The 24667-nt window shown below is 57.3% G+C and overlaps 2 protein-coding genes, 1 non-coding gene and 1 pseudogene across 6 annotated transcripts in view; 2 read left to right on the top strand and 2 right to left on the bottom strand.

The window, feature by feature from the left end:
* Positions 1–6674, top strand: part of Bud23 (BUD23, rRNA methyltransferase and ribosome maturation factor) — a 14540-nt gene extending 7866 nt beyond the window's left edge. Inside the window, exons 7-12 of one of the 3 annotated variants that reach the window (XR_002820965.1) lie at positions 802–852; positions 1662–1704; positions 1840–1885; positions 2113–2171; positions 6311–6400; positions 6494–6674. Coding sequence is in view for 2 of the 3 variants with exons in the window: in XM_023714577.1 (XP_023570345.1) it covers positions 802–852; positions 1601–1704; positions 1840–1885; positions 2113–2171; positions 6311–6400; positions 6494–6548 (405 nt within the window). In the remaining variant the exon portion in view is untranslated. Of the gene's footprint in view, positions 1–801; positions 853–1600; positions 1748–1839; positions 1886–2112; positions 2172–6310; positions 6401–6493 lie in introns of all 3 variants that reach the window. The other 2 variants (XM_004630430.2, XM_023714577.1) reach the window with 2 other exon arrangements.
* Positions 3070–3491, bottom strand: LOC105742087 (annotated as a pseudogene).
* Positions 5865–5995, top strand: LOC111816613. The gene has a single exon (XR_002820974.1).
* Positions 6675–7299: 625 nt separating the features above from the next.
* Stx1a (syntaxin 1A) lies at positions 7300–23302 on the bottom strand. 2 transcript variants are annotated; one of them, XM_004630429.2, is made up of 10 exons: positions 23221–23302; positions 15746–15823; positions 15422–15521; positions 12921–12995; positions 11994–12067; positions 11799–11907; positions 11576–11649; positions 10433–10570; positions 8596–8706; positions 7300–8394 (listed from the first exon to the last, which is right to left on the bottom strand). In XM_004630429.2, exons 1-10 carry the CDS (start codon positions 23296–23298, stop codon positions 8317–8319), a joined length of 915 nt encoding a protein of 304 aa, XP_004630486.2. In that variant the 5' UTR covers positions 23299–23302; the 3' UTR covers positions 7300–8316. The 2 variants fall into 2 exon arrangements, with proteins under 2 accessions (XP_004630486.2, XP_023570321.1); XM_023714553.1 differs by lacking the exon at positions 7300–8394 and having other exon boundaries at positions 8596–8788.
* Positions 23303–24667: the final 1365 nt, after the last annotated feature.

Genomic DNA, 24667 nt, shown 5'->3' with positions numbered 1-24667 from the left:
AAATAAATAAATAAATAAATAAATAAATAAATAAATAAATAAATAATTTTTTAAAAAATAAGTTATTTGGGGGTTATGAACTGCACAAAATTGGGGCAGAGCAGTTTTTAAAATTTTTTTTTGTAGTGGGGCACAATCTCAGGATCTTGCGCTTGCCAGGCAGGCATTTAAGCCACTGAGCTACCTCCCTGGCACTAGAAGTTTTGTCCGGCACAGTGGACGCCCTTCAGGGTGTATGTCTTACCTTTATAGCAGGGATGGTGCACATTTCAGTTGGTCACTAAGAGCAGCTGGTGGGTTAAGGCTCCTATGATGAGTTTCTTTTACATTTCTAAAGGCCTGGAGCGAGTTTATCTCCTGGGCTGCTGCACCTAAGCAGTGCCTGTTGCCCGTGGATATGCTGCGAGTCTCACACATGTCATGGGTTCTCCCCACATGTGCTAGGGTTCATCCTCAAATTTCCTTCTTGCCAAAATCACCTTCCTCTGTGTGTTCCAGTAGCCATTGTGGGCTGTGCTCAACCATCCCTCAAAGAGGCCTGCAACCATGAGGGAACCCGGAAGTCTCTGCCGGTGGGCTCCACCTCGTCCCTGTTTATCCTTCTTTCTGGTGCTTAGTTGCCTTCTCCACCAACACTGAGTGCCAGCAGTTAGTTCTGGGTGCTGATGGTATCCAAAGCCCTAGGAGCACTGCCTCAAATATAATGGGAGCTCTGTGAATATTTAATGAGCAAAGGCAGGAAGTCTTCCGGTCTGATCCCACAGGGCATCTGTGAAGTGGTGACGTCTGTGTTGCTTGCAGGTCCGTGGGGCCCGGGCTGTCCTGCAGCTGTACCCAGAGAACTCGGAGCAGGTAAGCCCTTGGCTGCTGGGCATAGGAAGCGGGTGACTGAGAGCTGGTGGGCTGTGTGCTCCTCCTGGAGTTGTCCTCTTGGTGTTGGGAGGTGACTGATGGCTGGAATAGAGGGAATAAGCCACCAGAGGGCCTGGGACCCATGATGGCACATTGGTTACCTCCTCCTAAGGGCTGGTATCTGGAGGCTGCTGGTATATGACAGACAAGAGGATGTTGCAGATAGCATAACAGGATTTCCTCATTTCTATGCCAGGAAACAGATGGTAAAAGGTGGGGGGGGGGTCTGCAGTGGAGGTGGGGACCCCAGCAATAGGGGTTAGGACTGATGAGTTGGGAATCAGGAAGGCTAGATCCAGACAGGTGATGAGCTGTCCCTGACCAATAGCACAAATGAGTGGCTCCCAGTTCATTTCTTGAGATTAGAGTGGGGCCCCATTCCTGAGCTAGAAAGTGAGAGTGGGCAGAGTGCTTTGTTCTGTAATTCCCCCAAGGGAGCTGTGACTTGATGGGCTGGCCCGCACTCTGCTATGTGGCTTTCGAGGACTACTAAGAGACTTTCTGTCACCAGGAAGGGTAACTGAAAGGAGTGCAGCCTGACTTGGTCTGCACTCCTTTAAATACCAACTGAAAGACAATTCCCTCATACCTTTTTTCTTTTGTTGTGGTACTAGGGATTGAACCTAGGGCTTTTACACTGAGGTGTATCCCCAGGCCTTTTAAATTTTACTTCTTTCTTTAATTTTAGAGGGGCAGGGTGAAGGGGAAGATCTGCATCTCCAGCCTGACACCTGCCCTTCTGTCCACAGTTGGAGCTCATCACAACCCAGGCCACCCGGGCTGGCTTCACGGGCGGTGTGGTGGTGGATTACCCTAACAGTGCCAAAGCGAAGAAGTGAGGGTGGGGCCATGGGGGGCCCCGGGTGGGCAGGAGGTTGAGGGTGAGACCTCACGAGCCAGTCCTCACCCTACGTTCTCTTGTGCCAGGTTCTACCTCTGTCTGTTCTCTGGGCCTTCTGCCTCTCTGCCCAAGGTGAGGAACCTGGCCTGCAGGCTTGGGAAAATATGCCTGGGAAGACACTGGCAGTCAGTGCAGCTGAGCCAGCAGCCCAGACCCCCATAGGCCTGAGTGCTCTGGGTCTAAAGATGGGGCCTGGGCCTGGTGCCTGCTGAAGGGGCTGTGGCCTGGACACACAGTGCTGGGGTGGGCAGATTGGGTAACAGCTCCAGGGGGATCAGAGACCGCTGTGGTTCCTGCAGGGACTGGGTGAAAATGAGAATGGAGAAGAGGCCACAGAGTCCAAGTTCACCAAAGACAGGTAAAGTAACAACTTGAACACCACCCAGTCTGTTTGTGTGTCTTTGTTTCCCCAGGCCTCAGGTAGAGCCACCATGGAGGTGACAGTGTGGCAGTACAGGCCTGGCTCCCTCTGTGGGCCTGTGCCATACGCAGCCCGCCATCCATTCCTCCTCCATCCTTGCCCTGCACCCATCTGTCTATGCTTCCCTGATTGCATCCCAGAGATCCTCCCCAGAGCCCAGAGCAGCTCCTGGACTCCCTGGGCCAGGCTTTCTGGGCAGTAAGTTCCTTGTACCCATCACCTCTTGCTGCTTCTCCTCCACCCTCAGTTCTGTCTCATCACCAAGGGTCCTCGGCAGGCCCACCCCAGCTTCATCTTGCCAAGTCACTCTCCCCACTCCTTCCCTTTCTGCTGAGCTGATCTGACCTACCAGCTTGCATGGGTCTAAGATGCACCTGTGTCCTCTTGACACTTCTGCTTTCCCCTCCTGACTCCTGGTGCTCTTTGCCTCTCTGGCTGCCTCTTCCCCTGCTGTACTCTTATCTGTACCCCTTTAAATATCCACTTAAAGACAAGCCCCTAATACCTTTTTTTTTTTTTTTTGTGGTTCTGGGGATTGGACTAGGGCCTTCACACTGAGCTACATCCTCAGGCCTTTTACATTTTAAGGACCAGCTAGATAGCTCAGTGGACTAAGTGCCCGCTTAGGCAAGTACAGGGACAGGGGTTAGGTCCCCAGCACCATATGCCTCCCTGTCCCCGTCCCTAGGAAGCTGAGCCACCACTGAGACTGGGCATGGTAGTACATACCTGTAATCCAGCCCTGGGCAGGCTGAAAATAGGAGGATCACTAGTCATTTAATTTTAGGGTGGGTTTTTTTTTTTTTTTTTTTGGCAGTTCTGTAATTTTATTTCCAAGTTAGTTCTCATCCACATTCACTGTCTGGAGATTTTTGAACGTGGTAACAGGTACGTAGGTTACCAAGGCATACAGCTTGTTTGGTGAATCTTCATCCTCATTCTGTTTCCTGGACAACCATACTCGGATACGATATGGAACATTGCTTATTTCTTTGGCCCAGACAGCTTTGTTGAGCCTGGTGTCAATGCGTACATCTGGAGTCCCCATTTCCTTCATGGCAAACTTCTGGATCTCCTTAAATGCCCGAGGGGCGCGCTTCTTGAAGCCCACTCCGTGGATGCGCTTGTGAATGTTGATTGTGTACTCGCGGGTCACCACCTCGTTGATGGCAGAACAGCCCTTCCTCTCGCCACCCTTCTTTGCAGGAGCCATTCTGCCGGGCCCAAATTGGAAAGGAAGAGCGCGGTGGATTGTCTTAATTTTAGTTTTTTGAGACACTGTCTTGGAATGTACTTCAGGCTAGCCTTAAACTCACTATGTAGCCCAGGATGCCCTCAAACTCAGTGATCCTACAGCCTCAGCCTCCTGAGTGCTGGGATTACAGGTAACTACTACTATGCCCAGCTATATTTTTTATTTTGAAACAGACCCTGATGAAGTTGCTAGGTTGCCCAGGTTGGGCTTGAACTTGGGATCCTCTTGCCTTAGCCTCCTGAGTGCTGGGATCACAAGTGTGCACCCAGATGGCCAGCTGCCCAAATGTCACAACTGGCCAGGTATGTAGCTCAGTGGCCCAGCACCTGCCTGGCAAGTGCAAGAACCTGAGTTCAATTCCTGGTACAGAAACAACAAAAATCCCAAGCAAATGTCACACCTCTCTGATCTGGTAGCTGCTGCCTCAGTGTCTGTGCCTGGCTTTGCCCTGGTATCTCCAGCCAAGCCAAACCCTTTTTCTCTCACTTTCTAGGTTTCCTCTGCATACCGCCTGGCTTCCTCCTCACAGCCAGCTGCCCCACCAACAGGTCCTGCTGTCCCTTCCCTCCATGCCTGTTCCCAGTCTTCCCCCTTCTCCTGGGCCCTTGTCCCCACCCCTACCTGCCTCAATGCATGGTTGTCTGTGAGGCTCCCTGCCAGCAGTTCATTACATGGCAGCAAGAGTGTCTTATCCTCTTCTCTTCCTAACATGTAGACCATCTCTCCTTACTTCTTAGCCCCGTATCTGCAGCTGCATTGTCCTTCCCTTTAGCCCACCCCTCACTGTTGCAAACCATGCATTTTTGTGTATGGGTCACTATGTGCCCAGCTACGGTGATTCCTTGGTGGCCCTGACTTCTCTGATGTTGGGAACAGTCTTTTTAGAGAAGAGGGAGATTCTTCGTCCTGCCTGATGTGACTAATGGGTTGTAAGACTTTGCACATCAAGAGGAAAAGCGGGCGGAAATGAGTGAGTTGGGATGGCTCCCCAGTGCAAAAATCCCGAGTGTTGGGCTGGGGAGATGGCTCAGTAGAATAAGTGTTTGCCTGGCAAGTGCAAGGGCCTGAGTTTAATCCCCGATTCTGGGGAAAAAAAAAAAAAAAAGAAATCCTGAGTGTTCCTGTGGTGACCCCAGGCTTATGTCACTGACCCTTGGCCCTCCAGTCATTTCTTGGCTTCCCCAGCCACCTTGTTGGGGACCCGGGCCTCTTGCAGATGTCTGTGCTCTGACTGCTCCTGGGGAGCACCCATCCCCCACTGAAAAGGGCGGGCCCACTTCCTCAGAGCATCTTAGGTCCCTCTTGTGCTCTCATTGGTGTCTGCTGACCACATGTCCCTTCCATAGATGGGGTAAGTCTGTCCCCACCCACTCATGAGAGGGGTGGCACCGGTGTGGCTGGCACTGTGCCAAGGGCAGAGGGCTCAGCCATGTGCCTCATCCTCCAGTGAGCAGACAGAAATGAGGATGTAAGTGTGCACACCCAGGGGCTTCTGCTGCTGCCCCTTCTGCCTAATCAGATTGCAGACAGTTTTAATAGACAGGTGGATTAAGAGCCAGTTTGAAGCCTGTGCCTACCTGAGTTCTGGTCTACATTTTGTATTGCTTGTTTCCTGCATCCTTGCAGCCCCTGTCCCGAACTGTACCCCTGAAGGCCTGGTACATAGTGCTGCTGGCCACTGTCCCTGCCTGCTTTATTCCTGGCCCCTCTCTGGCTTCCCTGCTCCATTGCCTCCCTGATGTCTGTGCCTCTCCTCAGTGGCTCACATCCTGTCCCCATTCACCTCTGCCCCACGTGTGCTTCCTGTGTGACCTTGGGGCTTCGTCTCTTGCCATTTGCTTTGCCCTGGCCTAGCATGTCCCAGTGCTCCAATGACACTCACTAGTTGTCCACATTTGTTTCTCTGCACTATCCCCAGGGCCTTGTGGCCCTTCTAGCATTTGGTCCCCGTTTCCTCTCCCTACTTGTGTGGCCTCCTCTGAGTCCCCCTGTAAACCCTTCTCTAGACACCCTGAAGTCTAGACAGTGTCTCGTTGTTGGATGAATCTCCCGCCGCCCCCTGGAAGGAACAGAGCCCACACTGGTGTTTAGCCCGCCCCAAGTTTCTCTTTCCCCAGGTCTCTGCTCCAGTCCCACACAGACATCCTGGGTCGCAGCCCTTTCCTGTAGGTGCCAGCTCCGCTGGGATTGTCCTGGTCTTTTGTCGAAAATCCTTGGGCGGGGAAGGCCGAGGCTGCTTCCTGAGCACCAAGGCAGGGCCTGCCAGAGCTCCAGTGGAGGATGCATGTGGCAAGCACGCCTGCAGGTTCCGTGGGGAGCAGCGTGCTTGCCAGTGGTGATGTGGCTTGCAGGAGCCTGGTTTCCTCTCTTCTCAGGGCCTCTCACCCCTTGGGCTGCTGGGGATCCCCCTGCTCCTCAGCCAGGGCTGGAGGCCAAGATCAGCCCTAGAGGAGCATCGTCAGAGCTGCCGCGAGCGGGCAGCCTTGTTTTCCTGCCTCTGACAAGTGTGGTGGCTGGAAACTTGCTATGGCAGGCACGCTGAGCCCTGAGGGGGTCTCCCTCACCCACCTCATGGCCAGTGTGCACGTGTCCCACCTACAGGGGGTGGGTGAGGGGGTGCACATCCCACCCTCCTGTTACGCAGGCGCCCCTGCTGGAGCATCATACAGGAAGGGAATGGCCAGGGAGGGGACTGTTGAGGGAGAGTGGAACAGTGGAAACAAGGGGTGTCTGCACCCACCCACCTCAGAAGGAAGCTCACCCCCACAGGGATGAAGGGGTCAGAGAGCAGCTGTCAGTCATCACAGCCTTCTTGACACAGGGCGCAGCACGGGCTGGCGCGGCGGGGCATGGTGAAGAAGAGCAGAGAGTGGGTGCTAGAGAAAAAGGCGCGCCGACGGCGGCAGGGCAAGTGAGTGCTGGGGCACGGGCTAGGGGAAGCCACCTACTGGGTGGGGGCTCCTGCCTGTGGTCCGCTCTGAGACCCTGTTCCGTCCTGGCACAGGGAAGTCCGGCCTGATACCCAGTACACCGGCCGCAAGCGCAGGCCTCGCTTCTGAGCGGCAAATCTGCCCCCGCCACTGGCAACTTGGTGGTGCTTCAGAGGAGTTCTACAGTTCTAAGAATATTTTTTTCTAAAAAAGTTTCCAAGAGTTTGTTATTTTACTCTAAAATAAAAAGCAAAAAGCCACATTCTGTGGAACTTATGTGACTCAAAGGCAGGAATTGGATTTAAAGAACCGAGATGGAGAAAACACCCTTTTAAGCCTGAGCAGAGTTCAGGTGGGGGGGCTCCTGTGTGGCTATGTTAAGTGGCATAGTTGGGGCACCGGGGTATGAGGTGTCTGAAAGCCCCCACACTCCATGGCCTCGGGGGTGCCTCCTGCCTCATTGGGAGTGTTGGGGTGGTGGGGGAGCCCAGCTCTGGTGCATGCAGCAGGCTGGCAAGAGACCTTGGTGTCCCTGAGGGATTGGGGCGAAGGAGGAGGAGGGACCAGGTCTAGGCCTGATGGTGTGGGACCGACATGGGCAGCACAGCAGCGGAGACCTTCAGGGCTGAGCCTTAGGGCCCACAGAGCTAACCCGAGTGGGGTCTCCCCTGCAGCATTAGACTGCAGACCGGGTATTTTGACAGACTGGCCACCTCAGGGGGTCAGGTGGGGCTTGGGACAGGTCCACCCTGTCCCAAGCTTGGCTTGCAGCTTGGCTGTTGTGGGGCTGGAATCCTTGGCCTCTGAGCTCCTTCCCCTCTGCGCCCCACGCCCTAGTGCTAGGCTGCAACACTGCAGTCAGACATATACAAATGTTTATTCTACATAAAAATTTCACAAAATGGGCAGCTGGTTGTACCAAGACCTTTGGTGAGGGGCGAAGGGAGAAGGCAGCAAGGGCAGTGGTCACAGTCACTGGGGCAGGAGCGAAGCCGAGGAAAGGTGGGGCGCAGACACGGCCCCGCCCCCGCGCATGCGCCTGCGTGCACCTCCCGCCAGTCCAAGAGGGGGCGTGGGTGGGGCGGTTTTCAGGGCGCCCCAAGGCTGGCTGCTGAATACTGCATCGCATCGGAGACACCTGACACCACGTGGCACATCAAAGGGGGCAGCAGGGCAGGATGAGACTGCAGGCCTGAGTAAAGTCTGACTTCCCAAGAGGAGGACCACTGTCCCAAACATGCAACACTGGCTTTCCAACCTGACAGGCCCTTGGGGACAGCAGCTTCTGTGCCGCCAGCTCGGATAGCACAGGCAGTGCAGCCCAGAGGGTGTCTCCTGGGGCTTCAGGATGCGGGTAGGGAGGCTGTGGTGGGACCTGCTGGCTTTGCCCAGGTAGGGTAGCAAGCCTCCTGGCAGTGGTCAGCGATTAGAGGCTTAGTGCGGGGTTGTCCCCCAGGGCCACCCCTCCCCTGGAAAGCAGCACCATGTGGCCAGCTGGTCCCCACCCTTTGGGCTCGGCACTGAGGAGACAGCTGGAGAGGATGGGGGCAGGGAGGATGGGCAGGGAAGGTGGGCAAGGATGGGGTCCAGAGTGGGCTTGGAGCCCAGGGAAGGGTGGACCCCAAGTAAGGGTTGGACAACTCGGACCAGGCCCCAAGACTCCTGCAGGGACCCATCCCCAGCCCTGCTGTGCTCCACCTCTGCACAGACACACACTGTCACAGATCATGCAAACAACATGGGCCAGGGCAGGGTGGGGATGGGGCCCTGGGGGAGAGGGGCAGGGTGGGTAGCAATGAGGGTGTCCGAGCCAGAAGGGGGAGGGCAACCCAGCCAGGCGGCAGCAGCCAGGGACCTCCACAGGATGGCCGTCCGGACAGAAATGGCAGGTGGGACTCTATCCAAAGATGCCTCCAATGGTGGAAGCAATGACAATGCCCAAGATCACACAGCAGATGATGATCATGATTTTCTTCTGCAAGGGGGCAGGAAGGAGAGATCTCAGTGGGCAGCTGGAGAGGTGGAGGGCTGAGGGCTGAATTGGGGCCTTGGGGTGGGTAGGTGACAGCCTATAGTCAGCTTCCAGATGGGGGGAGGCAGAATGGGTAGGGCAAAGGGATGGACTTGGGGCTCCAGTGGGTACTGGGGTGCAGCTTAGGCTGAGCTGGCAACTCACCCGGCGTGCCTTGCTCTGATACTTGACAGCCTTCTTGGTGTCAGACACAGCCCGCTCCACGTAGTCCACTGCATGCTCCACATTGTACTCGATCCTGTCAATCATCTCTCCCTGTGGGGCCAGGGGCGCCCAAGCTCCAGAGGGCTCCCTCCTTGTGGTGGGAAGGCTTGGGGAGGGGCCTCAGGGAAGCACCCTGAAAGCAGAGAGAAAGGTGAGGAGGTGAGGCCAGGCTGTCACTGCACACCTGTGCCCAGGGCAGGCCCTAGCCAGGGCATGGAGGGCACAGGGCTTGGGGCAGCCCCCCTCCCTGCAGAGCAGCTGTCCTGGGGGTGGAGCGGACCATGCAGTCTCAGCCAAGTGGGGATCATGCATACAATGCTCAGCCCCTGGCCTGGTTCGAGGAGGGAGGCAGAACAGGTGGACTAGAGTCTGAGCCCACCCTGGCTGTCACTCTCAAGGTGGCCATGCTGAGCCCTCCCAGATATCTTGTTTAAGATCCACAGACAGCCCCAGAGCTCTCTTGAGCACTGTATTCTCGTTCCATGGTCCTTCTGGCGACCAATAAGACAGTGACCCTGAGGCCCCAGCAACAGTGGCTCTCACCCTCCAGTTCAGATGCCTTCACAGTATCTGTGTCACCATGGTCGGCATCTCACCAGGACATAGAAGCAGCTTCCTTGTGGCCTTCCTACTGCTAAGCTCACGTCTCTCCCATGCTTAAGCCCCTCAACCAAGCTGGGCATGGTGGTGCACACCCACAATGCCAGCTTTCAGGAGGCTGAGGCAGCAGGCGCTGGACTTTGAGCTGAGCCTGGGCAGCTTAGCAAACTCAAGGCCAGCCTAGACTACACAGTGAGACCCGGGCTCAAGAAACAAAAATGAAAGAAAAAAAAAAAAAACAAGAAGAGCCTCTAGACTGTACCAAGAGGACATGGCAAGCAAACTTCTGTCTCTCTCAACACCCAAAGTAATGCAAAGGCTTTGGAGGCCAAAAAATGTCCACAGCCACAAAAATATCTACATGTCACCCACGCTGCAGAGGCCCAGACATTGTTGGCTCTGAAGGAAGCCCTGATACCCTCAGAGCACCCTGAGGAGTACCAAGCTCCCCTGGCCCCACAGCTGGCCCAATGAAGAGAGACAAGACACAGGTGTTCATTATGGGTGTCAAGGCGACAAGCACCAGACTGAACAGGTGCAAAGAAGCTCTCTGACATCAGTGTGGCAAGGTCATCATGCCCCCACAGGGAGAAGATGGCCTATGCCTGGCTGGCTCCTGGTTATGTTGCCAGCAAAACTAGGATCAACTAAACTGAGTCCAGATGGCTAATTCAAAATATACACTTTTTCACCACTTAAAAGAATAAAACAAAACTGCATATGGTGGTACACATACTCTAGGAGGCTGAGGCAGGAGGATCCCAAGTTGGACCCCTGGCGGGGCAACTTAGTGACTTAATGAGAACTTGTCTCAAAAAGGCCAGGGAAGGGCTGAAGAGATAGCTTGGTGGTCTAAGCACCTGTTGGAAAGCACAAGGATCCAGGTTTCATCCCTTGTACCACATGCCATGCCATCCCAGTAGCACTTGATAAAGAGATGAGTAAGGGCAGGGGTGGGTAGGGCCTGGGGCCATGCAGGGCCTGGGGTCCTGGAAGGCCAAGCGCAGCCATGCAGACAGGGTCCTGCAGGGGCCCTGAGGTGCTTCCCATAGCAGATGCTTGGTTACCTGAGCACTTGGTCCCTCCCAGCAACGCAGCATGTTGGGCAGAAACGGCAGGGTTAGGGAAGCCCCAGGTGCTGCTGTGGGCAGGTGGGGGGCATGGCCTGGGCACCTACCTGGCTCTCAACCAGCATCGCCATGTCCATGAACATATCGTGCAGCTCCCGGATGCTGTTCTCCAGCTTGATGATCTCACTATGCCGGGTCTCAATCTCGCTCAGAGCCTGCTTCGAGATGCTGGAGTCCATGATGATCTGGGGGCAGAAACAGGAGCTGAGACCCAGAGCCCTGGCCAGGGCTTGGGAAGTAGGGGACCAGGACAGGGAAGATGAAAGGCAGCTGGGGTGCGAAGGCGTTCCAGAAAGGGGAGGCAGGAGCTCCCTCTGTAGCCGCTGTGTTCCTGTCACCTAACCTCTCTACCTGTAATACAGGGCTGATAACATGCCCTCCTGTGATTCCGTCAGGGCTCAGTATGTGACAGGCCTTGGCAGCAGGTTAGAGAGCCCAAGGTAACTGTCCCAAGGGCCACTCTCCCTCCTGCATGAACTCGGCCTCTTTCTCCCTTGCCTTCCACACCTGGGTGCCCCCTCCTTCAGGGGGCAGCCCCTGCAGATAGAAAACAGCTCTCACCCAGCATGGGCCCAATGTCCTCCAGGAAAGGTCAAAGGTCCTGAGAGTGACACGAGAATTCTCGGCCACTAGCAAACGATAAGGGATAGCAAGGAAATGGATCCAACTGGGGACACCTGGGGCTTTTTTCCACCTATACTGGGGATTGAACCCAGGACCTTCACAAAGAGCTATATCTCCAGCCTATTTATGTCTTCTTGAGACAGGGCCTCACTATGCAGTTCAGGCTGGCCTTCAGCTCACTTTGTAGCTCAGGCTGGTCTCAAACTCAAAATGATCCTCCTGCCTCAGCCTTCTGAGTGCTGGAATTATAGGCGTGCACTGCCATGCCCAGCTCACCTCTTTTTTATTGACAGGATCTATGTCTCTATTGCCCAAATGGGACTGGAACTTGCAGTCTTCCTACAGAGTGCTGGGGTTGCAGGTGTGTGCCCTACGCCAAGCTGGGGCATGGCTCCAGTCCACCTTTGCCTCAAATACTTCCTCTCTGTGACTCAGCTCTCTTAGACCTGGCTCACAGGGTGGCTGTGTTCAAATACTGCTCAGACCCAGTGCTGGGCACACTCACTGGGTCTCAGTGGGTGGGTATGGTTGGGAGTCAAGGATGGAGGGGCGGAGTGCATGCTTACCCCAGAGGCAAAGATGGCAGGGTTTCCACTCTCCAGCATGTCCTCCAACTCCTCACTGGTCGTCGTCCTGCCAGCTGCAGAGGGTCGCACTAAGCAGGGCCAGGCCCAGAGAGCTCTGCAGCAGCCTGGCCCTGGCCATTCCGCGGCAAGCCCCGCCCCCCGAGCTAGGGCCCCGCCCCCGGCCCGAAGCCCTGCCGGAGCTCAGGTCCCGCCCCCAGCTCACTAATCTCCAGCTGCCTCTGGATGCGGCCCTTGCAGCGCTCGCGGTAGTCGGATTGCGTGGCGTTGTACTCTGACATGACCTCTACAAACTTCCGGGACAGCGTGGAGTGCTGGGGACGCGAGATAGGACAGCGGGTGTCAGGCGGCACCGGGGCTTGGAGACTCGGGCAGCTCCCAGCCCCGGGGCCCGCCGCACCTGGGTCTTTCGGATCCTCAGGTCTGCGGAGGAGCGGTTCAGGCCTTCCTCCTGCTCGATGCTCTGCTCGATGCCTGGGGCGGTGGCGGGCGCGATGCTGAGCTACGATCTCCTCACCCACTCCCCCTCCTCACTCACTCCCGTGCCGTCCAACCCCAGGCCCTGCTCCCGATGCCCCTCTGGTCTCTGTGTGACAATCGATGTGGGATCACTGGGGCAAGCAGAGGAGGATGGGCTGCCAGACAGGGCGAAGGGCAGCCCACCTGGGCCCTTCAGCTGGGGTTCGCGCCTACTGCGTGCCAGGTCTGTGGCCCAGGCACTGTCCCTCCACAGGTGCCATTCTGTTTGGGAGGCTGTTCACAAGGCCCATGCCACCTGCAGAACTTGTGGCCCTCAGAATAGGCAGCCACGTGTCTGCATTCACTTAACATTGGGCAGCCTCCCCCGGCCAGGAGGAGCTGCTTTTTTTTTTTTTTTTTTTTGAGACAGGGTCTTGAGGCTGGCCTTGAACTCACAGCAGTCCTGCCTCAGCCTCCCATAGTGTTTGGGATTACAAGTTTGGACCAACATGTGGCTCTTAGTTCCTTTTGAGACAGTGTTGCCATATATAGTCCAGGCTGGCCTCACTCTTGTGGTCCTCCTTCCTTCGCCTCCCATGTAGCTAGGATTACAGGGGGACATCACTGGGTCTGGCTTTCCTTAACCTTCTCTGGCAGGCATGAGGGCCAGTGGCCTGACGGTAGCAGGTCTTTCACAAAGCCTCGGCTATCTGTGTCCCTGGCTTGAGCCCAGAGGCCTGGCCCAAAACGTCACTCTCAAAAAGGGACCCCGTGTCGCCCTCAGGGTCAGCGACACCACACGGGCTACCTGAGGAAGCAGGACTAGGCCACTACCCGACCATCTCAGATAAGCCAAGCATGGACTCACTCTTTAACTTGGAACGAACTTTGTTTGCTGTCTTCTTTATGTCAGACATGAGTTCTTCCAGCTCCTCCTTGGTCTCTGAGGAGGCAGAAGGGGTGGGGTGTAGACACCCTGGCTTCCCACTGCCTGAGGTTCAAGCTCGTGGGCTCCTGGGCCTGGCCCTCCCCTGGCTTGGGCTCTGCCTGCTCCCATTCTGGGCCCAGGCCACCCAGCTGTAGCATCACCCCCTCACTGCCTTCCAAGGCACCTCCTGCCTCCTTCGCCAGCTCCCACCCCCTGGAGATAACAGATGGGTCTAAATTTAAGGCAGGAATAATTGTGGAGCAGCTGGCAGGGCTGGAGTTGGCAATGGTGAATGTGTACTTGGTACTTGCCTGAGTCAAAGATGGCGTACAGGCTCACCTGGCCTTACCTGCTGGCCAGTGGCTACTGGGGACCAGGATAGCAGGAACCCTGTGTCACCCCCTTCCCCAGGGTCACCTGCAAGGCCCCAAGTGAGGCAGGCCCTGGTCTCCTCCAAAGCTGCCCTCAGGTGCTGAGCACCACCAAGTAGCTGGGGATGAAGGCACCATGCCCAGGTGGTGGCCTAAGGAGGTGCAAGCAGGTGGGCCCTGGAAGTGGCAGGTTGGTGATGGTGGGCAGTGACACAGTATTCGTGCCCCTTGCTCTATCTAGAACCATCTCCCTGCACTGACAGAGGCTCCAAGGGTACCCTGCTTATCTGCCTCCCAGCAGCACTGGCTTTGTCCCTCTGGGGCATGCCTGGCAACCCTCAAGCTCTGGTGGGGAAGTGGGACTGGGCTGCTATCTGACACCTTTCCAACTGCACCCTCCTGGCTGGAGTTTCTCCCTGGGGGGCTTGGGGAAGGGTGCAAACAGTGGCATATCCCAGGCCCTAGATGGATGGGGGGGTGGGGGGCTCCAAGGGAAACATGGGGTGGGGGGCGCCACAGAGCGGAGGAGGGTGCCTCTCTAGCACGAACAAAGGGAAACTTGGTTACCAGCTGCTCTGATGTCTCTGCCTCTTTTGCTCAGACCCAAAATAGCCCAGCCGGATGACAGCCCCCAGAGGAGGCAGAGCAGCCTGGGCCAGGAGAGCCCTCTGCTGCCACCACCACAACGGCTACCAGGCTACCACCACTGCCACCTCCTTCTAGCTCAGCTACCAGGTGCCTGCCCTAAGTGAGTTCAGATCTCAGCCAGGTCCCAGGGGCCCTTCACACTGCAGGACACAGCAGGGAGGAGTAGATGCTAGGAGGAAGCCCCTCGCCCAACCTCCTCTATAGCAGAGGAGCCCACTCCCACCCCTACTCTTCAGAGTATTCTGTTTCTACCCCATGATCAGTCCTCCTGACCCTCAGCAGGAGCAGCCCACACAGGGACGTGCAGTGACCCAGATACGCATGGGTACATGGCACACGGTCTCCCTGGATAAGTCTTTGGGGAGGGGGTGACACCTGGTGACTGTACTGGCAGCCCCTCTGGGACAGTTCCCAGCCACCCACTGTTGGCAGGGCTGGGCCCTGGGCATGGTGAGTGGGGCCTTGGTTCACACCACTCTGGGCTGAGGAAGCTGATCCTGGTCTTTCAAGAGTACTGAGGGCGTGGGGGGTGTGGGACCCCGGACAGGAAGCCATACATCGGGTATCTGAATGGCCAGGTTTTGCCCCTTTGGATACCTGGGCACAGCCAGGACTGGGGCCCTTCCCGTGTGTCCTCATGTCTCCTACATGCTGGCACCTTCGGCAAAAGGATGAGAATCAGCAGTGGGCAAGCACCCTGGACTGAGTCCAAGTGAACTCTCAGCTGCCCACTACGGGGGCCGATCTCAGCCTTCCTGGGCCCGCACTGTGGCTAAGCTCCCTCCAGGGATGAGGACTTGGGCCGTGGCTTGGTACCCTGGCACATATTGGTAGGGCAGTCAGTATCTTCCTGCAAATGTGAGTGCTGGGCAAGGGGGCGTGTCTAAAGGCAGAGTGGAATCTAGCACCCAGGTAGCTTCTGGTGCAAAGGGAGAGGGGACTTCCTAGAGCCCTGAGCATGGCTGGCTACAGGGTACCAAGTGGCCAGGTGCCAGGGCTGCATGCTTGCTGGAAGCGGCCTGCCTGGCCAGCCTACCCTCCCACGGTAATGTTGCCTTGGCACTGCCATCTGCTCCTGGGACGGGCGGAAGGTGGGGCGGCCTTCTATTGATCAGAGGCTGCTCCTCCCTGTCCTTCCTTCACCAAACCCCAAGATAGCACCACAGTGGCCTTAAGAAAAAGCCAGTATTCCTGTGCAGGGTGGGGTGACCATGGGACCCCATCTAGCTCCCAAAAGGACATCTGTCCCACCTCCAAGTTCCTGTGTGAGACCCGTATCAGTTGGTGGCTGGTGATTGTGGGCGCTGACCCCTCATCCGCAGCCCCAGGACAGCTGTGTGTCCTTAGGCGTCTTGCAGAACTGGGCCACCCCCAGCAACAGTGAGGGGTGCTGGGTCCTAGAGCCACCTGCCCCCAACTCACTCTCATCGGGGTTGGGGGAGGCAAGGATGGCGCTGTGCTTGCGCTTCACCTCCTCGACGTTCTCCGCAATCTTGTCAATGAAGCCTCGGATCTCCTCCACCTGGGAACCAGGGCCAGGCGTCAGGAGGACCAAATCCAGCAAGGGGCGCCAGGAGGGTGGTCAGGCCTGCAGGTGAGGTGGGGCAGGGTGGGGCAGGAGGGCATGGGGTGCTCCTGCAGATGGGGCCCCTTGGGGGGGGTGGCCCTGGCCCGGCTTGGGGGTTTGAAGCAGCCACCCAAGGTCTAGGACATTGTGTGAGCCGGAGGCACTGTGCTGGTGCCCACCTGCTCGAAGAACTCATCCATGAAACGGTCTCGGTCCACGGTGACGCTGACATCCTCCTCATCATCGCTGTCCTTGGCCTGTGCAGGTCACACACGTGTCAGTGAACCTTGGGCCCAGCTTGCTGGGCATCTAGTCACACTGGCATCCCCAGACACGGACAGATAAGGCTGCGCCTCCAGCTCCCAGGAGACCCCTAGGACCTCTAAGCACCCAGGGTAAGGACAGAGGTCTTCAGCTGCAGGTCAGGGACTTCCTCCCTGGTCCAGTGCCCTATCCCTACCTGGCTGTTGGGGAGGCCCTGCTCTGAGAACAAGAGAAGCACGCACCCAAAGCCAGCCCACCGGCTGGTGTGTCCCTGGGCTGGTTGGGCCTTGGCCCGGCTTCGAGGTCCCCAGGCCCTGCTGGAAACAGGTGCTCCCTGCCTTTTTTTAAAAATGTATTTGGTACAGGTATCACTACACACCTCAGATCCCTCGTGATCCTCCTGTTTTCAGCCTCCCAAGTGCTGGGATTACAGGTGTGCACCACTATGCCCAATCTTGGTGGCTGGCTCAGCATGCTCGGGGATGGGGGTGGGCATGGGGTGGCACAGCATGTAATCCCACTGGATTGAACCCCAGTCCCTGTTCTTGCCTAAGCAGGCACTTAATCTGCTGAGCTATCTTGCCGGCCTGGAAACAGGTTCCTCTGTGCAGGCTTCCATGACCAGCAGGAGGTCTCAAGCACCTTGTCCCAAATGCTCTGGATGCGCAGGCCTAGCCTCACTGTCCCAGGCCCGGCAAACCTTGGCCAGGATGTGGCCCAGCGAAGATGCCAGGCCATCTAGCCTTCTGCCTACTGTCTGGGTGGGGCCGTGTAGGGTTGCAGGTGTGCCCACCCTGCAGTCCCTCTCCCCTTGTTGGTCTGGGTATGGGACTCTGCTGCTCCTCCTTCCAGCCCCGCAGCAGCCTGGCAGGTGGCAGGTCATGTTTCCACCTGGCTTCGTGGCCCCACCCCAGGGCAGCTGCACAAAGCCACCGCACCATGGGCGGGGTGGGGTGTGATGGTGCCTCTGGCTTCTGGGGGTCTGGTCATAGCCAGGTCCAGCCACTCTACTCCCAGGCCAGCGTCCCTCTGCACAGCAGGGGCGGGCCCCACCAGTTCCAGCCTAGGGTCTATACCTGTGTGGGGCTCTCACCAGGACTGAGGCAGACAGTGATTAAGAAGCCATCAGGCCAGGGCCTGGCTGAAGACAGCCTCTCTGGGTGTTTGCTCTTCTGTGAAATGGGGACAGGGCCACCTGGCTGCAGGGAAGTAGGGGACAGCAGAGACTCCCAGGCTAGGCTGTTACCCCGACAAAGCAGGGACCCACCGCCAGAAGAGGGGTGGCTGGAGCTTTCTGGGGTGGCTCAGAAGGACCGCCTCCCATCAAGAGTTCACACCTCCTCCCCCGGCAGCTAAAATAAACCCCCACTCCTGCTCCTCACCAGTGTCTGTGGCTGCTGCCAGGTGGCCACCCCTCCCCCATTCCTCCACAGCCACAGAGCACCCAGCAGCTATTTTCACACTTTTGGACTACATGCTGGGCCCAGGAGTTGAGTCAGAGCACTCCTGAGGGAAACTGAGGCACGCTGCAGGCTGTGGAAGCCCAGTTCCCCATCCTGGGGAGCCAGTTGGGTTGGGAGGTGACCTTGGGTGCTTGTGCGTCCCAGGGTCCCACATAATCTGTTCTGGGATCTGGAGGAGCAGGAGGATGGGAAAGGTGAAGGATGGTGTCCTTCAGCCTTTTCTTGGGGGTCATGAATGCTAACTCTGTCCTCAGAGGCCCTGGGGTCTGGGTTGGCAGCTTCTGGATTTCAGCCTGGCCACCTGTCAGCTGGGGACCTATCTTTCCAGGTGTGGTCCAGCCAGCTGCAGCTCCGATGAGTGAGACCCTGGGCGGATGCTGCTCCGGTCCTCCCTGCGCCCCTGGCTGCTTCCCTCTGGGAGGCCTCAGCCCAGCCCTCTGCTTCATCCACTGCCCCTGGAGCCCCATAACTGTCTCCTTGCCCACTAGCTTCCCAGGCAGCTCTGCCCGCTACCGCTACCAGAGCCCCGACAGTGCAATTCCTTCCCGTTCCTGTGGTTGGGCCACAGACCATAAAGAACCCGCTGGTGCCCTCCCCCTGTGACCTAAAGCAGCGTCCACAGCCTCTCTTCTCCAGTTAAGCTTTCCTTCTCCTTCAGGCCCTTTCCAGGAACATCACTCTGCCCCATTCTGCCTTGGTCTTCGTACAGCGCGTGTACTGAATCTGTTGCTGACTAGGGTCTGAGCAGTCTCATTGCCGCGGCCAGGGGCCAGACCATGTAGTGTTTCCTGCCATGGAAAAGCCCCAGGTCCTTCCCTGCCAGTGATACAGCTGGATTTGGGGGCTCAAATAAAGGACTTATTTTTATTTTTTTGGTGGAACCAGGGATTGAACTCAGGCCTTTGCGCTTGCCAGACAAGCACTTATTCTACTGAGCTATCTCCCCGGCCCCCACCCTGAAGATTAACTCAGGTTGTTATCAGCTTTCCTTGACAGTGATTTCAGTGACAAGGACATAGGTTGTAGACAGCAGAGCCCTACCCCTCCTGGTGGGCAACCTGGGCATTTTTTTTTCCCCCAGAACAGGGGATTGAACTCAGGCCCTTGCGCTTGCCAGGAAAGCACTTATTCCACTGAGCCATCTCCTTGGCCCCCAACCTGAACATTTTTGACCTAAATGGAACTAGGTAATGAGGCTGGCCTGGCACTCGTCTTCTCACTGTCTTGGGCTGGATCGGGTGGGGATGGGTGTCCCACACGTGGACCAAGTGGGCACCCAGATGCCTGCCAAGTAGTCAGGACCCCAGTTCTCTAGGAATCTAGGCAGCTGCACTCAAAGCTCCCGAATGGGGCTGGACTGGAGAGGAGGAGGTCTCTAGAGGTGGCCTCTGGAGCTCAGATGTCCTCTGAATAGAAGTGGCCATGGGGCTGGGGAGATGGCTCAGTGGAATAAGCGCTTCCCTGGCAAGCGCAAGGGCCTGAGTTCAATCCCCGGTTCTGAAAAAAAAAAAAAAAAGTGGCCAGGACCACACTGGTACCTTGCCAGCCACCTGGCCAATGGCAGGCTCAGTGGGCCCCAAGCCAAAAGCCCAGGAGTACCCTCCCTCCTCCTGCCTTCTTCACATCCTGCCAACATCTAGTTGCTCCTGGTAGTTTTTGCTCCTTATTCTGTGCTTCTGAACCCTGGACCAGTATCAGATGCTTAGGTGGGGATTTTCGGGGGGCGGGGGGGATAGTAGTCAGTGAGATCTGAACCCAAGCAAGTGCTCCACCACTGAGCTACACAGTCCCACCCCCTTGGGGGGAGTTTTTTGGTATTAGGGACTGAATCCAGGGCCTTTTCACTGGGCTATATCCCCAAGCTATATTTTAAGCCAGGGTCTGGCCAAGGTTCTAAGTTGCTTACACTGAGCTTGAACCTGAGACCCTCCTGCCTCAGCCTCCCAGTGGGCCGGCCGGCATGATAAGTATGTGCCTCCAGTGCTTGGGGGGATTTTTTTTAAACCAGCTTCCACAATTCTACCCCAGAAATACTGATGAGGAGTTTATGGCAATAGGAAGGGTGAGGCTGGTCTTTAAGAGCCCCTTGTGCTTCCCTACCAGCCGCTGGTATGGTCTTCCTCATGGCTGGCTGGCTGTCTCAGCTCTAGCCTCCTTACCTCCAGCGTGCACGATCCAGAAATAGGAGGGTTAGGAGCAAGTCTGGCTCCTACTAAAAGGACCTCGAGGAAAAGAAACCCTGCCAGGGCCATAGGAAGCAGGAACCCCTGAGCTTCCCCTGGTGGTATGCGGGTAGTCCTGGTGGCCTTCCTGGCAGAGGTGCCAGGATTCCAGGACACTTTCCTGGAAGCAAGCACCTGATTCCTCCAGGAGACACAGAGGCTGGCTGCTGGCAATGGGGTGATGGCGTCATGCCAGCCGGTAGGGTTGATTCATCACTGCTGAGTCCTACGCTAGCTGTTGTCTGCCTGAGGACTATTTTTTTCCCTTCCTCTTTTTAATGACTAATCAAAGTCAATATCACTAGTGCCAAGAAGCCCCGAGCAAGTCCAGTGTGCGGGAGGCCAAGCTGGGTTTCCAGGAAAGTGGCTGGGCCCTGCACCCTCTCTATGCCCGCCGGCCACGCCAGGCTCCCGGCCGCCTGCCCCCTTGGGCCCTGGGCCCTGCTGCATCTCTAAACTTCTGTGCTCACGCTTGGATTAGACAGTCCCGTGAGGCCATGCCATCTGCACCCCAGATGAAAATGTGCCCAAATCCATCATCATTCTAGGAACCCCTGGGAGCACTTGGGAGAGAACGAGGGAGATGACCCCCACCTTTACCTCCTCCACACAAATGTCACACTGGCAGCGCTCTACAGATGTGAGATGAGGTATATGGCTGGGGAAGAGGGGGCAAGGGGGTCCCAGCACGCAGCTGGGCCTGCTCTTGTCCTTCGAGGACCCCAGAGGCCAGCTGTCCCCCTCCCTTTTCTATTCTTGGTGCATTCCATACTCTGCCTTCCCTCTAGCTGCCCCCTCCTTTTGGATCACCCCTCTGCTGAGCTACCCCAAGTCCTTTTGTATGTATGTTTTATTGGGAATTGAACTTGGGGACTCTACATTAGCTACATTCAGAGTCACCTTTACTTATTATTATTTTTTTTTAATTTAGAGAAAAAGTCTTACTAAGCCCCTGAATTAAATTTGAGGCCCTTCTGCCTCAGTCCCCCAAAGCGCTGGGGTTACAGGTGTGTGCCACCACATCTGATATGCCAAGTTTGCTTCCAGGATTCCCAACTTTCTCTCCTGCTCCTCCCCGGTCTCCTGTGGCAGGCGCAGTGTCCTACTGAGTCCAGTGTGTAGACGTGGGAATTCTAGGCCCAGGGGTGGTGGGGTGGGTCAGCTTGAGAATGTCTCCAGACAGAAAACCAGAGAGGCTCTGTACTGGGTGAAGAGGTCACTACATTCCTGTGTGTGTGTGTGTGTGTGTGTGTGTGTGTGTGTGTGTGTGTGTCTGGGGACCCCAAGAGCCCCTCTACAGCCCAAGGGTCTAAGTGTTGAGGTCCCCATGCCCCTACAGTGCTGGTCCCTCAGTGCCACCTCCGCAGCTGGGAGAGCCGCCTGACATGGGGGCCGCAGAGGCTGGAGGCTGGGCCAGGCCTGCAGAGCGCTGAGGATGCGCGCCAGCTCCTTCCCCAAGTGTGACTTTTATAAATAAGCTCCCTTCTCTTGCCTGCCTTCCAAATGCGGTGGCACTGGGTGGGGGAGAAGGAGGAGGAGGCGGAGGAGGAGGAGAGGAGGGGGCAAGCTGGGGACAGCTGCTGTGTTCCTGAGCTCTATCATTGTCCAGACCTTCATTCTCAGGGGTGTCTGGGTTGAAAATTCTGACTCTAGGGGTTCAAGGTCTTCTCCAAATGTGGCATCACAGTCAGGAGCTTAGGACCGCACCTCTCACCCTGAGTTCTAGCAGGGTCCTAGGTTCTCCCATTTCCTACTTGTCCAGATGGGAGCCCCAGGCCACGAGGAAAAAGGAGCTCTAGGAGTGGCAGTGGCCCCAAGACTGACTGCTCGTCCTGGCCAGAATGGGCTCCTGGCAGCCACCCCTCCAGGCTGCTAGGAGCCTTCCATGGGCAGCACCAGGTGACAGTGGGCACAGTCTCTGGGGCTCCAAACACTCAGGCTGGGCCTGGACTGTGTGCAAAGGCAGCCTCACTGGTTCAAAGCCAGGCCAGGCCTTGGTGAGAGGCAGAGATCAGGCTTCAAGTTGCTTAAAAGCCACGCTTTCCTTGGAGTACCCCCCCGTGGCAGCCAGGCCTGTCCGACTGTCTTCAGGACTGAGCAGAGGTCCTCTATGTACCATGCTCCTCTATCAAGCAAACCTCACTTCCCTTGTGCCTCAATTTCCCCTTCAGCGGAGGAGATGCAGGGTGAAAAGCCAGAGGCTGCTGTCAGACTTAAGAACCTTGTTCCCTGGGCCATGCATAGCAGGCTTTGGGTCCCACTCGTACCCCTCTTCGACCCAGGAGGGATGCCTATGTGGGCAGACAGCACTGGGAGAGCCGAAGCTGTGTGACACAACACTGCACAGGAAGCTTGAGGGCAACCACAAGGGCTGGCAAGGGTATGTTCCGAGCCTCTCCTGGGGCCTGGCTGCCGCTCAGCCAAGAGTAGCACAGGACTTCAGGCTGCTGGGGTCAGCATGAGCAGGGGAGACCGAGTTGTCCTGGACACCAAACATGGACATGGGGACACTGAGGGGACAGAGAGCACTAGCCACTGAGTCAAAGGCCCAGGACACTTGGGCAGATCTAGGGCTCTACCTGTAAGTGGGGCACAGGGAAAGGGTGCCCAGGATCAGTAGGTGGGCCTGTCTGCAGGGTGGGTGATCAGCCAGGGACTCAATGTCAGTGAGGTGTGGTGGCACACACCTACAATTCCAGCACTCTGGGAGGCTGAGGCAGGAAGATCACAAGTTCAGGCTTAGCCTGGGCAATTTAGTGATTTAGCAAGATGTCTCAAAATAAAACAGGCTGGGAGCCTGGAAGGCAGATCAGTGCAAAGGTCCTGGATTCAATTCCTGGTACCCAAGCTAAAAATCTAGACAACTGGCACGGAGCCCTGGCTCCCCCTAACCCACAAGTTGGGTTCATTTCTGTCACTGCCCCCCCTCCGTGACCCCCCCCCCAGCAGGGAAGGGCAGCGCTGCGGAGGAGCTGGGCAGGGGTCTCTGTCCGGACTGGCAGGCAGCAGCTCCAGACTCCGTACTGTGGTGCTGCAGTCTCTCCTTTCCCCGAACCCCGCCCCAGGAGCCACACCCCAGGGGCCTCCCAGACACAGGTGGAAAAATAGATCCAGGTCGCAGTCAGCCGGGGTAGCCCAGGGAGGGTCTGGGACTAGCATCATGGGCTGCCCCGAAGGTGGGCCTGGGGGTGGCGTTCGGGTGAAATCCCCCCAACTTGGGGCGGTACTGATCGCGATTGCGAAGGCAGTCGGGAGCCACAGGTGAGGGCAGGCGCAGGTCCCAGGCGGCGGCGCCCGGAAACAGCTCGCGCCCAGGAGCCCCCAACCGGCGCAGATCCCGACCCACAGCGCACCCGGGTAGGGGTGCTGGTCCCGCCGTCTGTCTACACTGCAGGCTCAGCGACGGGGTTAGCGGAAGGACTGACAAGACCCGACCGATCCTCTCGTGGGGGAGAGGGCTCCAATTTCCATCCCGCCACCCAGACCCCACCTTCCGATCCCCCCAAAACACAGGGGGCGCCTAAAAGTTTATCCAGGACCTTCGGCTCTAGCCTTCAACGTGGCCGAACCGGTGACCCCCAGAGGGTCGGAGGGAAGGGATCCGGAAGGGGTCGGGGTCTCTCAGCTCGCACGAGTCCCCCACGTTCCGGCCAGGGGCGCCCCGATGGCGCGCGAGCCGGGCGGGAGGACTGCGGGCAGACTCACCGTGCGGAGCTCCTGGGTTCGGTCCTTCATGCTCCCGGGAGTGGCAGCGGCACCGGAGGCAGCTAGCGAGCCCCGCATGCGCGACGGCCGCCCCGAGTCTGCGCAGCGCCAGCCGGGCCCCGCCCCGGCCCGGGGGACCCGCGCCCGTCCCGCCCTGCCCAGGGCCCCGCCCCCACCTCTTCCTGGGTCGCGACCCCCTTACCTGTCCCCACTTCCAAACCCCCTGGATGGGGTCCTGGAGCTCCTGTCCCCTCCCTACTCCAGCCTCTTCTGGATCCAGCAACTCAGCATCTGGACTCTGAATGTCACCCCCTGCTTGACTTTATTGCTCAGGGACCTTTTGTATCCTGTCCCTTCCTCTAGTCAAAAGCCGTCAACTGATGTGATACCTGTAATCACAGCACTCTTGGAAGCTGAGGCAGGAAGACTGTCACTTTGAGGTCAGTCTGGGCAATTTACGAGACACTATCTCGTAATTTTAAAAAATTATATTCCCAGCACTGGGAGAAAAAAAAAAATCACCCTGCAGTGCGCTCCAGTTCCTGAGCCTCCCACCTTCCCACTTTGGCCAGCTCCATGGGCAGCAGGGGCCCTCTCTCCCCTGGGGATGTCTCCATCCACCTGTTCCATGCTGACCACACCCAGCAAGATACAGAAGCCCTCAATCTCTGGGCAAGGGGGGTGCAAGTTACAGCTCCCTCTCTTGCCCCTATTCCCTGTCTTTGGCCCTGAGCTTCAGCCCAGCCAGGCCTGAGGTCCTCTTTCCTTCCTCGGACCTTTGGGAAGACCCGAGCAGGACCAGCTGACCATAGGGGAGGGGAGCAGGAAGGCAGCAGATGTGCCTTTTAGGCCCCTGCCTGCATCTTGCTGCAAGAAGTCCCAAACACACCGCCTGGCACGTCCCCTGCACCCAGCTGTCCCATCTGTGCAGTGGCCCAGACCTGTCCTACTCCACTCCGAATTGTCCCTCTCTTCCCAGCGTGCCCCGACTCAGGCTGGAGTGGCTCCAGCACCCTGCTGTCCAGAGTGTCTGTGCCTGGCACCTGGCCCAGACTTCCGGTGCAGGTTAGCCGGCTGGCAGGCAGGCAAGGAACACAGTGCCAGCCCTCCCTCTTGTCTGGAAAATCTGGCCAAGGGATGTGACTTGGCACAGAAGCAGTCGCACCCCTTCCAGTTGTCCAGACTTGTCTTGAGCACCCGACAAGCAGGCTTTGGTGTGACCCTGTTTGATCTGCTAGAGGCCCTGCCCAATATTAAGGACAAGTGGTGGGGGAGGCCACTGAAGTTTTCTGGGTGCAGGGTGCGCGAGGGGGTGGGTTGTGGATCTGGGCCAGTGGGTAGTGGAGGACAGGAGCCACAGCTCCTGCCACAGAGAGTCCCAGCGCCTTGCCTGTGTCATCCACTGAGAGCTGCTAAATAGTAGCACAACAAATGAATGGCAAGGAGT

This window comes from Octodon degus, unplaced genomic scaffold (assembly GCF_000260255.1).
Source record: "Octodon degus isolate 3935 unplaced genomic scaffold, OctDeg1.0 scaffold00035, whole genome shotgun sequence".
Lineage (NCBI taxonomy): Eukaryota > Metazoa > Chordata > Mammalia > Rodentia > Octodontidae > Octodon > Octodon degus.
This window is presented reverse-complemented; position numbering and strand designations above follow the sequence as displayed.

What these genes read in the sequence shown, in the direction of transcription:
- Stx1a (XM_004630429.2), bottom strand. Translation starts at nt 23,298, where the DNA reads ATGCGGGGCTCGCTAGCTGCCTCCGGTGCCGCTGCCACTCCCGGGAGC. An exon ending in AGTTCGTTCCAAGTTAAAGA is followed by an intron (nt 12,068 to 12,920) that starts GTGAGTCCATGC and finishes CCACCGCCCCAG; the next exon opens with GCATCGAGCAGAGCATCGAG. An exon ending in TGAGGATCCGAAAGACCCAG is followed by an intron (nt 11,908 to 11,993) that starts GTGCGGCGGGCC and finishes TCGCGTCCCCAG; the next exon opens with CACTCCACGCTGTCCCGGAA.